Source organism: Sebastes fasciatus, chromosome 12 (assembly GCF_043250625.1).
Source record: "Sebastes fasciatus isolate fSebFas1 chromosome 12, fSebFas1.pri, whole genome shotgun sequence".
Taxonomy (NCBI): Eukaryota; Metazoa; Chordata; class Actinopteri; order Perciformes; family Sebastidae; genus Sebastes; species Sebastes fasciatus.
Genome location: NC_133806.1, coordinates 21,570,467 through 21,593,424, shown reverse-complemented (window position 1 = coordinate 21,593,424; position 22,958 = coordinate 21,570,467). Strand labels below are relative to the sequence as shown.

General features: G+C 40.1%; 1 protein-coding gene and 1 non-coding gene across 4 annotated transcripts in view; one reads left to right on the top strand and one right to left on the bottom strand.

The window, feature by feature from the left end:
- Positions 1-16,180, bottom strand: part of deptor (DEP domain containing MTOR-interacting protein) — a 38,288-nt gene extending 22,108 nt beyond the window's left edge. Inside the window, exons 1-5 of one of the 3 annotated variants that reach the window (XM_074654153.1) lie at positions 15,829-16,180; positions 15,489-15,581; positions 10,398-10,576; positions 9,789-9,912; positions 829-1,007 (exon numbers count right to left, since the gene is read on the bottom strand). In XM_074654153.1, the coding sequence (XP_074510254.1) occupies positions 829-1,007; positions 9,789-9,912; positions 10,398-10,576; positions 15,489-15,581; positions 15,829-15,842 (589 nt within the window). In that variant the 5' untranslated portion in view covers positions 15,843-16,180. Of the gene's footprint in view, positions 1-828; positions 1,008-9,788; positions 9,913-10,397; positions 10,577-15,488; positions 15,582-15,809 lie in introns of all 3 variants that reach the window. The other 2 variants (XM_074654155.1, XM_074654154.1) reach the window with 2 other exon arrangements.
- Positions 16,181-21,424: 5,244 nt separating this feature from the next.
- trnar-acg (transfer RNA arginine (anticodon ACG)) lies at positions 21,425-21,497 on the top strand. The gene has a single exon. It is a non-coding gene; the product is annotated as a tRNA-Arg (tRNA).
- Positions 21,498-22,958: the final 1,461 nt, after the last annotated feature.

Sequence of the window (22,958 nt, the reverse complement as noted above, 5' to 3'; positions counted from 1 at the left end):
TTCAGTAACTCCACTGTCCTGAACGTGGATCTGAGTCAGGTCAGGTCAGGCATAGGAGACCAGAGACTAGCGAAATACAATCCCAGCCAGTGTGAGATACAATGTGGGTCAGGTCAGAATGTCTGGGAGCCCAAAATGAGCTGTAACGAGTAACTTCGTTTTAAAGTTTCCAGTTTCCCATTTGAGACTGCGTTGACCTATTTTTTTTATTTTAGGTGTGAGGGCGAGAAGTATTTTTATTATTTTAATAGAAAGGTGGAACTGTAATCCAGGTTAGATCTATCTAGACATATCTATGATGCTAAAGTGGTCTCCTCTGCTGCAAACTCAGATTGAACTACACTCGACTTTGACAAGGACATATTTTTAAAAGAGTCAAAAAGGTGTGTTTAAGTGTGCAGATAGGGCTTTACTCACACTGTAAGTCTACAACAGTTATCAGATTGCATGACCTTAAAGAGCAAAGAGCCAGGACAGCAGAATCAGTCGCCACGATGTTCTAGCTGAGCTGAGCTCTCTGACAAGATCATGCAGAGGTGAGACGTGACTACTTGCAGGGGCTACTGGCTTTACTGTCACCAAGCGTCATTCACAGAACATCAATCCGACAATATCATAACCTGCATTCAGATTGTGTGCCACTCAGTTGAAGTGGGTTTAAGCAGACGCAGCAAGTAATAAAACGTTGAAACACTTGAGATAAAAATTACCTATGTTTTTATCACTATATACACAAATTGAATGATGCAGGTGTTGCTTGATACTTTAGGCCGTTGAAATTGCTTTCAGTATATAAAAGAACAGGAACAGCTGCCTCGTCTTCCTCACCGTGCTGGATGATGCCGTGTTCGAGAAGCCTCCGTCCCAGTTTCTCTGCCTCCTCCCTGGTAGCCATCTCCCCCTCCAGCAGCAGCCAGTCGACGAACTCAGAGGACACCAGCGCCCGCTCGAATGACCCGCCTTCCTCCTCCCTGCTTTGTAACAGAGTGTTTTCTGTGTTCATCAATCTGTGGAGAGAAGATAGCAAAGCTTTGTAACTTTAATTGGTTAGGAAGCTTAAGAGTGGGACGGAGTAGGATGTTGCATTCGAAAGGCAATCCATACACTAAGCTTAAAATGAAACAAGCCACTCCAGTAATGGTAGTTTGAAGTTTAGCTTTATGGAAACTGAATAAATTCGGCAATTGGAATCAATTTAGCACCAACAGTGCAGCACTCTTGTATCAGGGAAAGCAATGTGAATATCCTACAACAGTAGTTTTGCAGCTCTGGCTGATATCTCCATAGCAACAGCTGGCAGGGCTCATGTATTTTAGCAGTGTTACATACTTATCTGATGCAACGAAATGCGAGTTCTCGGAAATGCTGCAACATCTATAAACGATATTATGACCCTTCAATACTGTTTAATTATCGAACAGATGTGTTCAGTAAAACGGGGTTATTTGGGAAAAGTAAGTGGGAATTTCCAGCAGTGGGAAATCGTCTAAACCAGCAGCTCTAACAATTTCTCCACTCTGTAATCTACACAATCTAATGCACAAACACTGTATCTGTCTCCGAATTACCACTTCAGCCACATAAGTGAATCTTAAAACTAAAGTCATGTTATTCCTAAAGCCTCATAAACCAAAACTACAGATCTGATTAGCGCGATGACAAGGTAATTACGTCTAGAAAAACCTTTGAGATCTCCTTCACTGACAATCAGTGAATGTTTCGCAGTTTCTACTAAAAAAAAAAAAATATCACAATTGAGGCTGTGTTTTTTGTTTTGTTTCGAAATATGTGAACAGTTTTTAATCAGAGAATTATATAAAGCGGGTGGTGTGATCTCCTCTGGATGACACTAGATGACACACACTCGCACAAACAAACAAACAAGTACACACATGCACCGAACAAAATTGCTGACTCTCCCCCTATAAACACACATTCACACCCGTCACTCACACCCAAACACTGTCACCTGAACAGTCACACAGTATAAATCAGCAAAGCAGTGGTTACAAGGAACAATAAGCTTACTGTGATACACCTGTACATGTCAAAACATGTCCTAGCAATGAGGTGTATCATTGAAGGAGACACAGATGCTAAACTTTCCACATCTTTGTTGGCTGTGTTTTGCTAGCACACATTACATTCCCACATTCAGGTTTAATGGCTATCAATCATTCAAACAGTTTAATACTGACAGGCAGATATCATTTATGGGATTAATGGGAGATTTGTTGGAATGCTCAGGACTTTTAATGAGCCGACATTATAGAAAACTAAAAGTCATCAGATAACAACACTGAATATTTGCACCACCATCTTATAGGTGAAGGGTTTAGGCTCCAGGCTAGAAAACTTTAGCAACCACAGACTTAATTAGACCGGTCTAAACTGGATAGAAGAACCAGTGCTGCCCCCCTATTTGTCAGTGAACAGATAGAAAGCTGTATTAACCCTCATTCGGCCAACTCATTTAACATACAAGGACTACAGACGGGGGTCTCTGGGGACGCAATAAACTACTGTAAGAAACAACCATTATAGCAAAATGTTAACTTATTCCTTCTGAAAACATTATTTGTTATTAAATGAATGTCATCTGAAAAACAACAACAGATTATTATTATTTTAAGAAAGTTACAGTTAATTTGCATATTGTATAAAACATAAGGAACACATGAATAAATCTGTGTCTGCTGCATCTGTGTCTGTCTGAGTGCTTCCACTTTACTGAAGCTAAATGAGGATCCTAATATGGGACATTAAACTAAATGAAACCTAATTCAGGTGCAGCTTGTAAAAAGCCTCTTCTCTGTAAAAAGCCTTGGACTTCACTCTGCCAGTAGCATCCTCTCACTGTGGCCCACTCAACTATGACTGACGATCTAGAGAACATTTCAAGAGGAGAATTAAATTACATCGGCATTAAACTTGGTCCTATAGGGTGACTGGATTCCTCAAAGTTCAACTCCGGCTTCAGCTAATAATAGAACGGTCTAAATGTTTTTAAGAAAATAGTATGAGGTGCACACCCAGGACTGCTTAAGTCATTCACGCGTGTAAAGTCAAGACACTACAGAAGATATAACTTCGTTTAAATGTCACATTTTGATCGATTGGGAGCTTTTGCGGGACAACGGCCTACATTAGCAGCCAAATATGACCTACATTAGCAGCCAACATCTCAATACAAATGTTGAAAGACCCGGACGTAATGTTCCATGAGACCTGGCTGTGTACACAAAGCTATTTAATCCATTTAAACATGTTAAGTCAACAGATCATGTTATAATAGCTTAATGGGAATGACTCAAAGAACTGTAGTCAAAGCAAAGCAGTGCTTTGAATAATAGCATCTTGACTATTATATGAGCAATACAGTATGTTATGCAAGAAGTGAGACTGTGCATACAGTATGTAAATGGATCATGATAACTTAAAGTGGGACGATGCAAGCTGCCGTGACCTGGATATGCACTGACCGTAGTTGTTCAGTCACCATAGCTAACTCAGCTGGAGTGGTGCCCAGTGAGACGTGGTTGTAGGACCACCAGGCTTTTACCTGCTCTCAGATTTGGTCTTGCATGAAGGTGGGAATTGATCAATCTCTTGGGCCACGCAACAACTTTTAAAAACCAAAATACGGGTCATTTAAGGGACATGTGAGAGCACTATACAGTAAGCAAGTCACAGTGTCACAGTGAAAAAACTTCCAAATGTAAAAAAAAACCTAATAAACAATGGATTATAAAAACATACAGACACAGAATCTGACCTGGAAGTTGATATGGAGGATGCTGAATGTGTTTTTTTCCCCAGGCCTTACCTTGAATTATTTAAAGCGTAACCTAAGTATTTCTAAATTTAACTTATTTCTAAGTAGAGCTGAATTGGAGGAAATCTAGTCGTAATGGCCTTCTTCCTCTCCTCTCTATTTAATTCTAATTTGTTGCATTTGCTTAACAAGCGAGGCCAACAGCTCTGTATTATTGAGCATGACTACTTCATAAAGCTCTGCTTATATTGTCACTTTATATTAGCAAATTAGATTTTCCTAAATGAGAGAGGAGATGCTACTAGTCTACATCATTATTAAGTTGTTTTTTTCTCCCTTGTTGAGGTTAATTAGATTGTGGGTTTGGTCTCAGTAGTTATTAAGGTATCAGGGGAAAAGGTTAAAAATACAAGAAAAAACAATACTATACCTCATTCAGAATCCTTATTTAGAAAATAGAGATACAATTTGCTGCTGTTTCCTACATGACAAACGTCTCAGAATGATTATATATGCAAACACTTTTTCACACTTCATGACCCCATTTAAGCTGCATTGTGGTCACAAATGAATAACATTTACAAACAGTCCACAACGTGTGCTCTAAGGGGCCAGTTGCATAAACTAGTCTAATTAAGCTCGTCTGTTGCATAAATATTGAGACTGACTTAATTTGAGGTAGGAACTTTAGCCACATCTCCCCCTGGCTAAGCCCGAGCGGAGATGTCTGTTTGAAGGCCAGTTACCCAACTATTACAACTGTTTATCAATTACTTTTAGCTAACTACTCCAACTGTTTATCGATTACTTTTAGTTAACTATTCAAACTGTTTATCGATTACTTTTAGTTAACTATTTCAACTGTTTATCCATAAAATTTTTGGATACTAGTGCCATATGTTGAATTGTTCCTGAACATCTTTAATGGCTCTAACGACAGTTAGATATATGCCGTTTACCTTTTCTGTTATTTTCTCCCATACTTGGTGTGGGATTGCTGTTGCATACGCCATTTTTTCCTCTACTGTAAAGTGTCTTATTTAACCCATAACGCATTGCATGACAGGCTATCTGAGTCTGGCTCCAATTCTGAACCTTTAAAAGACATAACTTTCTCATATCAAAGCCGTTTTATTTGTACAGGTCTTAATCTTGGGTACAGTCTCCTAACAGCGACCTTATGGAACAACAAATACATGATAGCGTTGCCTAATGTACTAATCAGGACTTTCAGTACAGATTAGCATTACTTTAAGATAATCTGGCCTAGTTAAAACATGAAATGTTCAAATGCTGTTATGGTAAAATGTCCTTTGTTAATAACCCTGCATGTTGGACTCGATTTAATGTAATAACCAAAGACATTCCACTAGTTATCAGTAAGTCATGTGAAAATGTTAGGATCTATTCTCAAGCACAGACAGCAGCTGATGTAATTAGCAAGCCATTATCAGTTGCAATTTATTGCAGCAGTGACACAAATATCTTTTAACTTTATATCTATGGAACACACAATGAACTGGTGGCATGTACGTATGCATAAAAGCATGTGATGGATGTCTGGAATGCAGATAATGGCCACCAATAAGTGTATACGTGTAAGCAATTTGCAGTTAATGGGCTGAACCAAGCAAAATGGTCCTTTAAGGACTGTGGTGCCTGGGCAATGAGAGACAGAGTCTAAACTTAAGTGTTTTCCAGCCTTGAAAAGACAATTGGAACTGGTAAGCAGCATTATCTGTCTCTTTCACTCTCTCACACACTCTCTCTAAAGTAAACACTGACTGATGCAGCTAATGTTGACTCACAGACACAAAACAAAGACGTGCGCAAATGACAAAAGAAAAGTAAGTGATTGTATCTGAACTTGTGATGTCTTTCATAAAGTAGTGAGAATAAAGCTCAAATATTGGCTAAGGAGATAGTGATGAAAGATCTGTGTCTGAATTGACGTAAAGGGATAGTTTGGTGTTTTGAAGTGGGGGCTGTATGAGGTACGTATCCATAGTCAGTGTATTACCTACAGTAGATGACGGTAGGCACGCCCCCAGCTTGAAGAAGCAGACAGGAGTTTCCACACAGAACCAAAGCAATGTACTGCTGTGGATGGGGCCGGCAGCAAAACATCATTTAGCCAACTAAAAGAAAGGCCCACCTAAAAATATCAGTTTAAGTGTACGCTATATTTAGAATATTTTGTCCGGTTTACCTTGCCGTCAGACAGCCCTTTTTCTTGTGGGAATCTGAAGCCGTTGTATCCATATGCTCTTGCCAAAGCCACCAGACTCCATTGAAACAAGACTCAGTCAAAACCGAGTATATGGATGGACCATATATGGGGTGAATCAATTCCCAAGTACGAACACTCTAATAGCCCTTATTTAAAAAATTAAGTTTTTAAAGTTGTAAAATGCACTAATAGCTGAATCCAGAGTTATTTTCCTTCCTCCGTTCATGTGAGTGAGACCAAGGCCTGTGGAAAGGACGCTGGGTAACGCATCATATCTTCGAGGGTACCACACATGCGCAGTAAAATCTGGCCTGCACGCGCCGAAATTGAGCCAATCGCAACGCACGGCTGCAGCTTCAGTTACACCGCGCATGTGTCATACCCCACACCCCGAGACCCATGTCCAACCTTGACCCAGCCTCCTTTCCATAGGCCTTGAGTGAGACCCAGAGCGAGGCTAGCCGTGACGAGGCGTGACGGTGGGACCCCGTGACCGAGTCATGCGACCGAGCAGACGCTACTGCGCATGTCCCAGTTGCCCAAGATCCGGGTACTTTTCCAGACGGAAGTCGAGCCATTTAGGCTTCATGCGCCACTGAGCAACTCTAATAGGAATGACCGGGGCCCCACCTCCAACGCTGTATCCAGTTCTTTTAATACATCCATGCCTCTGCGGTCCAGACAAAAACATTTAATCGCAGGGGTTGCTGGTCTACTGCTGCCTTGATCGGTTAGTTTGTTTTTGCTATTGTGCGACTTTGGTGAATCCGAACTAACCAAAGTCACGCAATAGTACAAACTAACTAACTGATCAAGGCAGCGGTAGACCAGCAATCCTGTGTTCTGCAAGGTAAACGTTTATTTCCAGTAGAGTCTGGCGGCTTTGCGAGAGCACAGATAACAGCTTCAGTTCCCTGTTGGAAACAGTCTGTATAGCTGTCTCACAGCAAGGTAACCCAGCGAAAATATTCTAAATATGGCGTACACTTAAACTGATATTGATTTTTTTAGGTGAGCCTTTCTTTTAGGTGGCTAAAATACGTTTTGCTGCCGGCCCCGTTCACAGCAGTACATTGCTTTGTCATCATCTACTGTAGTTAATACACTGACTATGGATAAGTACCTCATACAACCCCACTTCAAAACACCCGGACTATCCCTTCAAGTAAAGTAAGATGGAATTGGAGAATACATTTCTTTTATTTTTACTGTAGGTATAACAGCTTGATTGCTTATTAATCACATTTCAGATTCAATAGAAGTGGCCAATAGAAGTACGCTTTCCACGAGGTTGGTGGTTTGATAGCTACACTGACAGGATAAATCTGAGTGTGGAAGAGAAAGACCAAAGTTTGAACCTTGCTAAATGCTACTGAGGTGCCCTTCAGCAACGCACATAACCCACAGCTGCCTCAGTGAGGATCGTCTACTGCAGGTGTGAATGTGTGTCAATCTAGAGCACACATTCACATGTAAACAGTAACGTGAACAATGCTTTAAAAAGACCAGTAAAACATTGTGCTCTCTCACTAATCCTGTCGCCTAGGAAATGCTGTCAAAACAACCGTTTGAAAAGTCTTCCTGCGGTTTGTTTACCGGAGTGTGTGTCATGCTGATTTGACAATTGACAGCATGAGCGATCAATGTGTGTGTGTCTGTTTATTTTTCCACTGGAAAAACTAGAAGTGAATCTGGCTGTAGGGAGGAGTACTTGTTGAACATGGTAAACATAAAGTATGTTACACCTTAGTTCAGCGTTTGCTAATTTACTGCTAACACAAAGTACAGTTGAAGGAAATGGGAATGTCATTAATTTTACAGGTATTTAATCACAAACAACAGTAATGAGCAAATGCAAATTTTGACCTGATGATGTTAGAGGAAAAGGCAGGGGATCACCAAAGTTCTTACAAATCTTCCTGACGGAGATATGAATGGGTGTACCAAATTCCATGGTAATCCGTCTTATAATTATTGAGATATTTCAGTCTGGACCAAAGTGGAGGACCGACCTACATTGCCATCCCTCAAGCCAAATCCGCTAGCATGGCTAAAAAGAGCGTTCAGGTTTGCACCAACATTCATTCAGGCAATAAAAGTCACCGCCTTTGGTAGAAAAACAGTATTTATGTGATAAATACATAAACAAAACTCAATTTTGGAACATAAAAAAACAAAGGCAAAGTAGTGTATGGTTATGATCTGCTGTATGCGGAGGCAGACGTGCAATGATGCAACATTCCTGTTCAAGACTAACAATCTAACATTTCATTCGTTTTAGAAGTACTGACATTGAGTTGACTCTTTGAAAAATCTCGCACAAAAGGACCAAAGCATATATTTGCACTCAGGCACTAGAGACTGGGAGATGCTTGGTTTCTTTTATGTTGCAGGACTGTTAATTGTGCCATAAGTGTAATAATGAAGCAACTCCAGTCCGCAAGCAAGCAACCACCAGAGCAAGCTTGAGGGGTGTTTGCGAGTGTGTGTGTGCGTATGTGTGTTTGTGTGTGTGTGTGTCCTGGGCTGCACCATGGTGATTACATAAACACATAGCTTTGAGAGCTGAGACGACAGATGTCTCCCCTTGGACTATTTCTTCCTCTTATGCAACTGCTGTGTGTGCGCGTGTGTGTGCGTGCGTGTGTGGTTTAAGAAACAGACATGAAAAATAGGTCTCTGTTCATAAGAGTGTCGTTGTGTATGTGTTAAGAGAGGTGATTAAATATCGTTTACTCATGTGAGAAAGAGGTGTGAAGCAGGATGTGTGTGTGAAAGGTAAGGGGAGTCGGGCTGTGTGTGGAGTGTGTTGCGTGAACCCCAAACTGTAGAGATGCCACTGAGAGGAGTGAAGACAGAGGGAGACTTTGGGGTTACTATAGAAACAATTAGTCTCATCACCATTAGAACAACAGCATCATAGGTACAAAGCTGATGACAAACATAAACAGTTCCATTAGTGGTGTCCTCTGCCCTCTTCTAAATCAAGCCTGTCTCTGGACAAATGCTATGAGTCATCTCTTCCAATATCTACTGATTTTTCCAATCCCTGCAAGCTTTTATTGTGGTTAAAAACCAGTTAATCTCAATACTACGCACTCTAATCTAATGGAATCAAATTTACCAGCAAAAACAAATTTTCCCAAACATTAATGGAGGCAGCATTTCTGACGCACTCAATCAGCATGCCGTAGGGAACGCCAGTCACTCTCACAAAGAAAAAAACAAAGAGGAAGGCAGGAAATACATGCAATGGCATGTGCTATTGCTTGCCAAGTGGCCATGAAGTTTGAAAAGTTTAAACAGCATCAGATTGTGTAGTGATAGTTCACCGTTCATCACATAAACAAGCTTCACCAGCACCATCTTTGAGGAGGTAAGCCTTATATATTAACAACAATCATTATTTCTATCAGGGCATTACAGTAAAATAGCCTGGCTGTGTCCAAACAAAAGTCTTTATGCTAAACTAAGATAACCAGCTGCTGGCTGTAACTTCCTATTTATCATACAGATATAAGAGTGGTGTTTATCTTCTCATCTAACCCATGGCAAGGAAACTACTATGAAATATTCATTTAAAAGCTACGTGCTAAAAAGGTGAAAGAGAAAAGGAATCAAAATGCTAAGAGATGCCTGAGGAATTTCTGTTTCCATTACACAAAATGTATGAACAGCCATTTCCCTTAATCCCTCTCAAAGCTCCACTACGAAGAACACGACTGAGTGGTTGTGTTCGTTTGTGTTGTACTGTATATGGTGTGTTTGTGTGTGTGTTCGTACTTCTCATAGATCCTCTGCCCCCTCATGAAGACTTTGGCTTCACTGTCCAACGGGAAGGTGCCATCGTCCTTCCGGAAGCGGTAAAAAAGCTTCAGGTCTTTGAACTCCCGATGCTCGTCACACACTGGAAACACACACGTGCATAGAGGGGTTAATTTGAAAGGTTACAACCATGGTAGAAAATGGCACACGCAAAAGTGTCACATTATGGGATCATGGAAAGTCGGATCTTGTTTTTATAAAACAGTCAGTACAATCCAAACATCACTAAATCTTTAAACTACAGCTGGGATAAGTTAATACTGAACTGGCTCTGTCTAAACTTCAACTAAAGAGGAGGAGGCAGTTCACTTTTATTGTCTCCGTTTTCAGTGTCTGGTCAAATGTGAAACAGGTAGTGAGACGCTACGTTGGAGCCAAATTGGCTGGGAGACACCAAGAGTCATCTATTAAGAGGCACGGATCATTCCCAGAAAATGTCAAGACAGAGAGAGAGAGAGAGAGAGAGAGAGAGAGAGAGAGAGACTGTTGCCGTTATAGAAAATGGAAACCACAACAACAGTAGCAAGGCTAACCCCACACACTTAAACACACACAGCTCAGCCTTACCGTGGTGAATGATGCTCTGGTCTAAAAGTTTCTGCACGATCTTGATGGCCGTGTCTCGGTCCGAGGCCTCCTTGTGTTCCATCAGCCAATCAATGAGCTCCTTGGCCACAAAGCAGTTTGGGTAAGTTCGCAGGTGGTGCCTCCGATCCTTGATCACCTTCGCCTCGTGGAGCCGCAGCCTGGAGGGCAGCAAACAAGCCACAGAGGAGGAAAAAACAATTATGGAGAATTCTTCGACACGCTAAACTTTTGGTTTATCAGCAAAAAGACTGTGCCCATTTGAAATGTCAATAATAGTAACAATTCCTCCTGGAAGTAATAAGAATGACAGTGATGGCAAACATTTCAACATCTAGAAGGTGGCAGTCCCTGTTTTAGTTTTCTATGTGAGGTGCATATCATAAATTAGTCTATGGGATAAAAAAGTAGAGCTACCCCCTCTAGTATCGTAAAATTTCTTTAGACGATTAGTCAGTTTTTTCATGCTTTTTTCATGTTGAATGACTTATTTCCAAGAAACATATGAGCACATCTCCGGTTTCAGTTGTGTTTAAGGTACATCCTATGATGATGCATACTGAAAGTTTTCCATTTTTGCAAAGTACACACTAGGGCTGCACCCTCTTAGTCGACTAAACGGTCGTTTTGGTCTTTGTCGACTAAGATTTCTGTAGTCAATTAGTCATTTTTTTAAGCCTTTTTTCATACTGAATGACTTTTTCCAAGAAATTTATGAGCACATCTCCGGTAAACACATGATTTAAAGTGGTGCTTGTGTGTGATTCTTTCGATTAAATCAACGAATCGATTAGTTGACAAAATGGTATGACTGTTAGTTAAAGCTGAAGTAGGCGAGATTGGAGCAAATATGATTAAAAAAAGTTATGTTTATAAAACGGTCGCTATATCGTGACAGTAGTACATGAAACAGGTAACCTTAAAAAAAATCATGTTCCTCTGTGTCCTCCGGTGTTCCTAATGGCTTCTGCAAGATTTCACAGACTGGAGGGAAACAAGCAGTCAGAGCTGATCTGTGGTCTGCTGTCCATCTGCCGTCTACGAGAGCCGGCTGTCAATCACTCGCGAACTCCGACCAAACGGTCAAACTAGGCAGCGCTGATCAAATATAAATCAATATTATGTTACGTTAATGCCTATTTCTCGCCTCAGATGTTTTCAGAATCATCTTGTAGTGCACGGTTTAGTTGTAAAATGAGAAAGTTTGTGACGCCGCCGCCATTGTGAAATCTGGTGAAGGAACGGCAAGTTCCGGTCACATGACCGGAGCACAGCCAATAGGAACGCTCTCTCTCTGAAATGACCTGTGATTGGTCAAAGTCTTCTGTCACGGGCTAGATTTTCTAAAGCCTGAAAACAGAGCCATGAGGAGGTGCAGAAGTCTAGTTATCTCTCAGAACACTTGAATTACAATATGCTGAAAGGTTATTATGGAATTTTTAGTAATAGGAAGGAAAAAGGAAAATAGTTGTCAATAATAGTTGACAACTATTCGATTAATTGATTAATCGTTGCAGCTCTACAAGATTTGAAGTGGTGCTTCTGTGTGGAGAAACTCAGTTTCACAGATCTTTTGATTAAATCAAATAATTGATTAGTCAACAAAATGGTATGAGTGTTAGTCGAATAAGAATTCCTTTGGTCGAAAAAAATAAAATATATATTTAAAATATTAATTTATTTAAAATAAATACAAATATCTTCTAGTAGTAGAGAACACAATTTACCTAAAGAACAGAGTGAACAGATGGTGAATGTGTGGCTTTCAATAACTGTCTGCGGGGATTTTGAATGGGACTATATATAGCATGATGACATGACAATCCCCTCATGCTCCTATAGATGACCTAGATGCTGGTTTCACATCATCAAGATGACCCCTTTCTGACCCCGATTATTGTGAAACAGCCCACCACGGCCTCAGCCAAGCTTCCTGCAGCTAGCTCGTTCCACTCCATGCTGAGTCTGTGTGCAGCTGGCTAGCATCACTCTGGATTAGCGCTGACAGCCCTGGTCCAAGCCTGCCCAGTAAGACTTCACTTCCAACCAGCTCTAGCATCATCCTCTCCTCATCCTCCTCTGTTCAGCTTCAGAGGGTTTCACTCTAATCTACCCATAAATCATCTCAAATGGCACTGGATGCAAAATCATCCACCTTGCTTGTTTTCTTATACTGTCAGAGGCTCAGGTGATGTTGTGGTTGGTGTTCTTCTCGCTGAGTTGGTTACTCTCTGTAATAGCATTTCCTGAAGTTGTGGTGGATTAAACAATAACAAGCAAGAGCATTTGTGAATGGCTCCCAGTATGGCCATAATGATGCTGAGCCCCAGGCTGCAAACATTCACGAAGCCTCCCTCTCTATGACAGTCTGCCATGGTGCAACAAACGGTCTATTCACAACTATGAACTGGTCACAAGCCTCACTACAGCAGCTGCATGTGTCCGTGTGTCATGGTATCCGTCTTTCTGTGTGTGTGTGCGCCTGAAACAGATGTGCTCTTAGATACGAGCAGTCGACATGACGGGACACAAAATCTGTGATAAGAATATTCCAAAAGCAGACAGCTGATACTGTTATCAGTACCAGGAACTGTGTCACTCATGTTCCATGAGCTTGTGATGATAAAATGATAAAACAAAGGTGTGGATTAGGTACACTCCTTACTTTTATATACCAGCAGTGTTTTACATCAGGGAACAGCTGTATAAACTTAGTTTGAGAGTAGTCTTGGCCTCTTTGTTTTTCAGGTTAGACTAGTCTAATGAAGCCTGTCTGTTGCATAAAATATTAAGACTGACTTAATTTGTGGTAGGAAAGTTGGCCACCTCTGCCCCTGGCTAAGCCTGAGGGGAGAGCTTTGTTGCCAGTTAGTTTACTATTTCAACTGTTTACTCATTACATTTACAGCTACATGCTGTTTACCTTTTCTGTTATTTTCTCACTTACTTGGTGTTGCATTTTAAATCTTCTGTGAAGTGTCTTATCTCACCCATAATGCATTGCGCAATAAGCTATCAAAGTCAGTCTTACTTTAGTCAATCATAGGGAAGCTTGATACAACAGGTAAATTTAAGTGTCTATATCAATTCTGACTTGAAGTTATATTTAAGACAAAGACTAGGTTTATTTTTATGGAACCAGCCCCACATGAATTCTACTGTTCATAAAATGAAACTGACTGGGACTTTTCTCACTTCCTCGTGTCATCATTTGGTCTGAAATATCAATTCAGACCAAAAGGAAAAAGCTAAAGCAGAGAGTCAGGGTAAAACATCGAGGAAGAACATCAATCATTAAACTGTCCGGCGTGTGTTTGTACTGCACGGTGGAACGAGACTAAGAGTCTACACCCAGAGTCTATGTGAGACTGGCACAGTTGAATACGAACATGCTCACAATGAAAATGCAAAATGCTGATGCTAAGCAGGTATCTGTTACTTAGTTTAGCATGTTTACCATTTTCTAATTAGCAATAAACACAAAGTATAGCTGAGGCTGCGAGGAATACCATTGGGGTTTTTTTACCTGGTGATGGTGCTAGAAATATTAAGGGATCACCAAACTTATTAAAATTCATCCTAAGGGGGACATGAGTTTTTGTGCCATGGCAATCCATCCAATAGTTATTGACACATTTCACTCAAAACCATAAATGTCAACCTCATGTTGACGCTGCAGGAAATAGTCCTCTCGGAACAGTCAATGTCTGTACAAAATGTCATGGTAATCCATCCAATCGTATATATTCATCCCTAGAACCGTGCTGCTGCTATCATGGCAAAAAAAAAACTCTCAGCTCTCTCAGACTGCTATGTCTGTCCAATATGCAGAAAGACAGAGATTTAGAGACAGAGAGCAAGCCTTGAATGTCACAACCTCGAACACTTTCCCCTAGAACAGCGGCACCTCAGAGGCAGAGGACTCTGGGACGGCCAACGCAACCAAGCCATCGTTCACTGACACCAGCCCAATGCCAGCTGGCAGCCCCAGTATACAGCTGTGCCAGGGACACTGACACACGCACGCACACACACAGTATACACTGACAAACAGGAAAACACACACTGGTGCTAAGCAAGAATAGCCTACACCGAAGAGTATGTCAGGACACCAAACTATTAATCTCTTCGAGGTGTCGACTAGTGTTACTTTTTATGGTTCTTCAGGGCAGAACGAATGTCACAGCGTGTTCAGGAACAGCAAAAGCTCCAACTCAGTTCATCCCACCCAGCTGGAAAGCACAATTCAGTGGTTCCTCATAGTTCAGTGGGGGGGCTGAAATTCCTGGCATTGGTGCCATGCTTTACCTACTGAGCCTCTATTCATTGCTGGGAGCGTGAACCAGCGAACACCATCGGGGGGGTTTTGTGGCCTTTCTTTTGCATACGGTAGGTCAAAGGGTGCAGCATGTCAACAACACTGCCAGCCAGGGTGAGCGGTACAATTCCCCCGATAGGATGAATGGGCAGGGCATGACAATGACTATGGTAGGTTGATCATTCCCTGTGCAGCTCAAAGGGCACTGGATTACTGGAGCAACAACAACAACCAGCAAAAAACAGCATCCTGCAGAATCTAGACGTTACATTGCCTCAGGCTGAAATGTGTACAATGTGTACAATATATATATATATAATATATATATAGGTGAGGAGCAGCAGCAGTGTGCATGGGGAGGGTAGTGCATGTGTGGATGCCTTTGTTTGGCTGTGCATGCTGCAGTGGAGCTGCATGTAATGGCACTGAGGGAGAGCTACATGCGTGATCATTAATCTGCTGTCAAACATGCTGAGTTACATAGGCTACAACACCCACTATTCTCATTTAGTGTATCAAGTCCTGTCATGTCATTGCTCATCCTGATCTGGGCCACAAAAACATGCAATATTGAGCATGAAAACTAACTAAACAATCATGACTTACTACTAATTATTAGGTTATTCATTGATACATTTAGTGGTCAGTTTGCAGATGATCCTGACATTAAAAAAAAGCCTCAGCCTCCCTCAATGTGTGTGACCTGCCAAGCACACCCAGCCCAGGGTCAGCAGCAGGACTCCTGACCGACCTACCTCAGCTGTTCTCCCGTGACGAGCACCTCGGCCAGCCGCTCCAGCTCTGCAGCCTTCTTCTGCATGGTGAACCCGATGCCGTCCATCTCTCTGCTAAAAAGCACAGACCCAGGGTGTGTTTTTGTTGCCAAACAGCAACACACAAAGACATATAGGAAGATGCATATTTTTCTTTTTGTAAATGAGTAAAAATGCTGTGTGCACCAGCAGCTTTCTAGCTGACAAACATATACAGAAAGGGGAATGAATGCATTGAAAAACAAAAAAGCATGCAAGCATCCACGAGGTGGTGATTTCAGAGAATAAACAATAAGCACTCACACCTCGGTTTGTTGCTTACCCTTCAAGCACCATTGAGAGTGAATAGAAGAGAGATTTTTTCTTTTGATGAATGAGGAGCACAATTATTCCATCCCAGGAAGCATGCAACAATGCAGGCAGTCACAGCCCAGCCCCTCAGTCCAGCAGCAGCAGCTCCATCACTCCACTTTTAATTCCTCGAAAACCTCCAAATATCTACACGCATGCATTGATTTAACTTTCCCTTTATGGCTCCCTCCACTTCTCTGTTTAAATGCAACGCTTGATTGAAAACAGCCGAGTGTTTTTCTCTCTGAGCGGGTTTGTTTGTCACTGACACACCAGACGGGATGCATGCACGTTTTGCTCCACGGTGCAGCCAGAGCCCATCCACAAAGCCCCCGCATTGGGAGGACTCTGCTGACGTCACTGGGGGAGTTGACCGGAGGGGCGGGGCTACAGAGGCATGAGAGTGCGCTCGATTCAAACACCGCCTGGTTCCTGGGTTAAACTATAGGGGTGGGGCGAGTGGGATGGAATGAGTGTTTTTTTTTTTAATACTTTATTTTATTTCAAAAGTGCAATACAATATATTCGCATGTTCAGATTTTTCATTACAATCCTGCAAAAATATTTCACAGTATAATAATAATATAAAAATAAATTATACAATAAATTGTTTGATTTTTGCGACAAATGGCCACTACACCAGTGATTTGGTGGTACACCAACTAGTAGGTATTATCATCTAATCACGTGGTAGATCACTGAAAGAAGGTCTTTGTGTTCGTAGCCTATTTAATGGCCTGATAACAGTCAAGTCAGGTGGCCTGGATATTATCACCATCTAAAATGCAAATATTTTGTCCAGTTTTATACCCAATAATCGAATAAGATGGAAATTAAATCACCACTATAAAAAATAAAATATACAGCATACAAAAGAAAAGAAATACAAATTCAGAGAGTGCAATATCCTGTAATAAAATGCACAATTACAAAAGTATGCTAACCACATAATGCGCAACTAAATGCCATTTCTGCATTGACTTTTGTCCCTAACACACGTTTTATAGTTGACTTCAGCTCTCAATCTCCTTTACATGTTCAGATTTTTCATTACAATACTGCAAAAATATTTTACAGTATAAAAATAATATAAAAATGAATTATACAACACATAAAATGTATGGAAAGGAAAAGATGAATAAAAATAAAAATAAAAAACAAAAAACATTTGCGGTCCGTTAAACAATTGGAATAAATTTAAAATGTCTAAACAATTTAATAGTTTTAGTCAGTTTAGAATTTTTTTGTTTTATTTTATCAATTCTTGGTCAAATATGTTTTAAAATCATTATCATTTCAAAAGTTCAATACGATATATTCGCATGTTCAGATTTTTCATTACAATTCTGCAAAAAATATTTTACACTATAAAAATAATATAAAAATAAATTATACAACAAATAAAATGTAAGGAAAGGAAAAGATGAATAAAAACAAGAATAAAAAACAAACAAAAAACATTCAGGATCTGTTAAACAATTGGAATAAATTTAAAATGTCAAAACAAATTAATAGTTTTAGTCAATTTAGAATTGTTTTAGTTTTATGTTATCAACCATGGTCAAATATGTTTTAAAATCATTATCTTTTTAAAATAAAAAAGGAGGGTATTCTTTTAAGTCATTTTATGTATATAATATTTTGCTAGGATGCTAATCAAATTAATTATGTAAATCTCATCTGCCGAATAAACTGGGATTGTTGACAAAGAGTAATATCTCAATCTTTGTTAGTATGAAAGTGGGATGTATTTTAAGTTTATACACCTTTCTACTTTACATGCGTTTTTATTATGTTAAACACAGACCATGCAGTGTAATATGTAACTAGTGTAATAGCAAACAAACATTAGCTTTTCTCCTTCCCACTCACATTTCCATCCATATGAGAGCACTCCTGTGCCAAGTTGTAGGAGCTATTTATTTGTTGTTAATATTTCGCTGTTGTTTTACTAATAATAAGTAGTATTGTTTGATTTATTATTCTAGATGTTTACTTTATTTAGACTAGATTTTTTCATAGTGTTCTCTTTTGCTAGATATTTGTTTAGTTTAACTGTTTTCTTGATTAGTATTTTATGTTTTTGCGTAATTAGTATTTTGTTGTGTATGAACTGGGTTAAAACTGTGGGCACCTGTGGTTATAAAGGTAGGTAGGCAGGTATAGGACCAGCATGCACCTGGGTGGGCTTATTATTATTTTTTTACCAGAACAAGAGAGGCAGCGACATCCATGTTTTCTTTGTGTTCGTTTGCTTCCTTTTTTCGTTAAATAAATCATCAGAGACACACACATTTTGCACGAACAATGGACTCTTTTTCATGCGTAATCCACATCAGTGCATCATTGGCCCTTTGACTTAAGGTTGATTTATTTAGGTTTTTGCAACAAACGACCATTACACCAGTGATTTGGTGGTACACCCACTAGTAGGTATTATCATCTAATCACATGGTAGATCACTGAAAGAAGGTCTTTGTGTTCGTAGTTATTTTAACCCAAAACAAGATGTTTTTCCCCTAAACTTAACTAATTGTTTTTTTGCCTAAACCTAAAGAAGTTGTAATTTTGTTGTCTAAACCTAAAGAAGCCTTTTTGTTTGTGTTCAAAACGCAATGTTTCATTCAGCTTTACAACATGTTAGAACGTGTTGCTTTTACTGTAAGTTTCCCTTTCTTTTACAATGTAGTAGGCCCCTAATGACCCATATCTATGGTGCCTCTAGCAATTGGTAATGCCCATTTAATGGCCTGATAACAGTCAAGTCGGGTGGCCTGGATATTATCTCCTTCTAAATGCAAATATTTTGTCCAGTTTTATACCCAATAATCGAATAGGATGGAAATTAAATTACCACTATAAAAATAAAATATACAGCATACAAAAGAAAATAATTATGTACAAGGAAGCATGTCTTAATTAATGTCTTAATGAAGTAACTGATGACACATTGGCCTGCTATTCATAATATGTGAAAAGTTTCTGTTTCTGAAGGGAACATAAATCCAACGCTTCCCACCCAGGACAGATGAAGTCATCTGTCTGTTCATTGGCTACACTGCTAAGTGTGTGTGTGTGTGTGTGTGTGTGTGTGTGTGTGTGTGTGTGTGTGTGTGTGTGTGTGTGTGTGTGTGTGTGTGTGTGTGTGTGTGCATTCTGCAGAGTAATGTTTTTTGTGAATGTTATCATGTTTAAATGTGTAGGTCTATACAGTAGGCTATAGTATATAAGACCACATAACCTGCTGTATGTGTTTGACCTGAGAAGCAACGTGACATAATCAAAACCCACACTGGAGAGCTTGAAAATAAATATATATGATAGGGCTATTGATTGGGATGAAGGCACTTCAGTGCATTAAATGCATTATCATGGTGTGCTCCAATTTTGCCCAGTCCATTTGGGAAATACATGCTGTACTCTATATAGCATATTGCTCCAAGTCTTCTCTTGTGCTGCATTCAAATCTCCTGCTGAGGACCCTTTCTACAATAGTGATGGCTTAGTTATGAGGTTATTAATTCATTGTTTCAATCAATCCGCCAGAGTATAGAGTGCTCCAGGGATGACGTATTTTTGTAGGCCAACCAAAGTTAGCATCTCCCTGGTTCCCTCGACAAAAAGCCAATGGGATTTTTCCATTAGGTTTTGGATTATTGCAGAAAATAAGATCTGTGGCAAACACACGTTTATGATACTTACACATTTTGTTCAGCAAGATAATCTTCACAAATGAACACCACTTTTATGATTATTGAAGTGCAAATGCAATCGGCAGAAGTAATAAGCTAATGTTAGGCTATAAACGAATTACACCATGGTCGCACGAGCGTGAGTATACACAACAAGGCTGTAAAAACGGACGAGTCGCTGTGATGACGTTTAGTAGTCTCATTTAGCCACATGTTAGCAACCGCCTTTTTAAAAACACATTAAGGATTCAAAATTCACGAGTGGGGTATTTATTTATTTTATATCGCAGAACAAAACCTTAAAATCTCTTAAAGGCAGGGTTGACGATGTTCTCAGTATACCCTATTTGTTATATTGATTAAAATGGTCTTGACACCCCGACAGCGATCCATTACTGATGAGCTCTGAAAAAGGACCGGGAAAAAAAACGTCATCTGTAGCTGCTGTAATCCTGTAAAAACGTCTACCAATCACTGCCTCGCGGTCCGCTTGGAAGGAACCCATCAGATGCCTCCCTGCTCGTACTCTAATCTTGGCGTGCACCAGCCTGAACTCAGAGCGCGTCGTCGTCGCAAGTCTACTGGAGAATGGAAGAGAAAACTCAGCCCTGCATAGCACTGCCGCGGTTACATGTCATGAGGTAGCGTTGTTGAGTTGAGGTCCTCTCTCCGCTCTGTGTCTGTGAAGTAGTTACGATGCGGCGGTGCTCGTGCATGTGTGTGGGGGGGGGGCGTTGCCTTGGAAGGAGCCCCGAGGGGAGGGGGTAGGTTTAGACGGAGCTCCTGAGGCCATGCTACTTTCAAATTATGCTAGCTTTCCAACATCGTCGACCCGATCTTTAAGCTGTTGTTAACCACAGACCTTATTTCAGGCATCTGACTAAAAACCCATTCAAATAACCCGTTGACTTCCAGACGAAGGAACCGGAAGTGCTAAAATGCGAACTAATTTCCGGGCTTTAGGAAAGGCCTATGGAAAGGAGGCCGGGTCACGGGCGGACATGGGTCATGGGGTATGGGGTATAACACATGCGCAGTGTAACTGAAGCTGCAGTCGTGCGTTGCGATTGGCTCAATTTCGGCGAGTGTAGACGAGATTTTACTGCGCATGTGTTATACCCCCGAAGATATGACGCCTCCTTTCCTAAGGCCTTGCTTAAAACCAAGGCCTATAGAAAGGAGGCTGGGTCACACGTTATCAACGCGTCATATCTCCGGGGGTATAACACATGCACAGTAAAAGCTCACCTGCACTCGCCGAAATTGAGCCAATCGCATGTGTTGTACGGTACCCCATACCCCAAGACCCATGTCCGCCCGTGACCCAGCCTCCTTTCCATAGGCCTTGGTTTTAGGACTCGTTCCTGTAGCACTCTATATAATTATTCGCAAACATATTAGTAAAAAAGGTCCCATGATCCCTTTGCAACTAAAGTTTACAGGCTGGCACTTTTTTATACATGTCTCATCATGTTATGTAATCTTTTGCTACTAAAACTCCTAGATATCTCACTGCAGTATAGCTCCCTGTAAACGATGTGTCATAAATGCCCACTATATTACATAAACATAAAGACACATTAGCTCATGTATTTGTTGACACCATAGAGACTGTACAATCTGCAGCCTCTGGTGGATAACAGAGTGCAGCAGCGACATCTGGTGGCTAAAGAGGGTAACGAGGGTCGATTTAGATATAGATATAGATTCGATATAGATCATTAACCTTTGTGACTATCACACAATCTAAATAATACCCAACAGGCAACGTGTTCTGACAGATATACTCCTCTACAAGTTAAAAATGATAAGGTTGTATGAGATGCCTATTTAGTCAATTTTAAATACGAAGTATGATTCCTAAGTCCGATACACGGGCTAGTGGCGCAATGGATAACGCGTCTGACTACGGATCAGAAGATTCTAGGTTCGACTCCTGGCTAGCTCGTCTCTTTTTCTCTCTATGCGATGTTGATCTAGGGCCGGGCCAAAGACGATATACCCTGAAACAAGATAGAAATGGGCCTACCTATTCGTTTGTTTTGCTCTCGCGTCTCTCCCTCAAAGGACAAAGGAGGACGGTCTGCAGGACAGATAATAATGCACACAGTGCACTGTCATAGACTAAGCTACTGGAGTTACCCTGCACTATACTCATTTTTAACAGTCTCTTCTGCACTATATTCATTTTTAACAGTCTCTTCTGCACTATATTCACTTTTTTAATAGTCCTGTATCACAGCTGTTACCCTGCACTATTCTCACTTTTAACAGTTTTCTTCATCTCCTTGTATTTTTATATCTGGTATATTTTTTTTGTACTTTTCACTACTAACTTTTTTACTGCCTTTTTACTAACATGTTTTGCACTATGGAATTGTGATGCTGGAAACTTGAATTTCCCTCGGGATCAATAAAGTTACTATCTATCTATCTATCTATCTATCTATTATGTACAGCACAATACTCATTCTTAATTCTTCTAAACAGGAAACTGACCTACTATAAACACTCAATCAGAATTGTAATTTTATTGCATACTGATATCTAAAATGTACTGTATAAGTATACTTTATAATATATATATATAAAACATTATGTAGTGGGATTCTGTACAATTTCCAACAATAGTTTACCTTCATCAGGTCAGTGTCGCTCCTGTCACTTGTCGGTTGAACAAATCCATCAAGTGAGAACTAATAGCAAAGCCTATCACTACCAAAACTTCTACCAAGTTTTGACGAATCCTAATCGGTAGAACTACTAAATATGTCGCTGCTGTCACCTGTCGGTCGAGTATGTGAGAGCCAATCAGGTTGCCCATCACTACCAAGATTTGACCAATAACAATCATTAGAGCTACCAAGAATTGCGCCGGAAGCCACGATTCGTCTAACACTACTACGGATCAGAAGATTGTAGGTTCGACTCCTGGCTGACACAAGCTTGAGTAGGTAACTAGTGGAGAAACTAGCTTTACTAGTTACTTACAACTTTAATTAATATAATACTATAGAGTTGGCAATGGTGATCTTATAGTGAAATTATTATATAGCCTAGTGTTTATATAGTATCACTATAATGTTTCCTGTAGCATTTCTATGTTTTTTCTGATATTATAGGAAATTACTGTAGTTATAGAGAGTTTTATGTAGTATCACTATAAGATCACTATAGCCAATAGTATTACTACAGTAATTTTTTATAGTGCGTTCCAAAAAATCCATAGAATTAATAAAGTAATACTGATAGTTTCTGTGGTATTTCTATAGAAATTCTTAATAGTAATACTATGGTGTTTTTTGTAAGGGATCTGACAAACAAGACCACCCAGGTTCCACAGTTTATGTGCACATAATACTGTACTTACTTAGAAAGTTAAAAAATATGTGTGCTATCAGGCAAATTC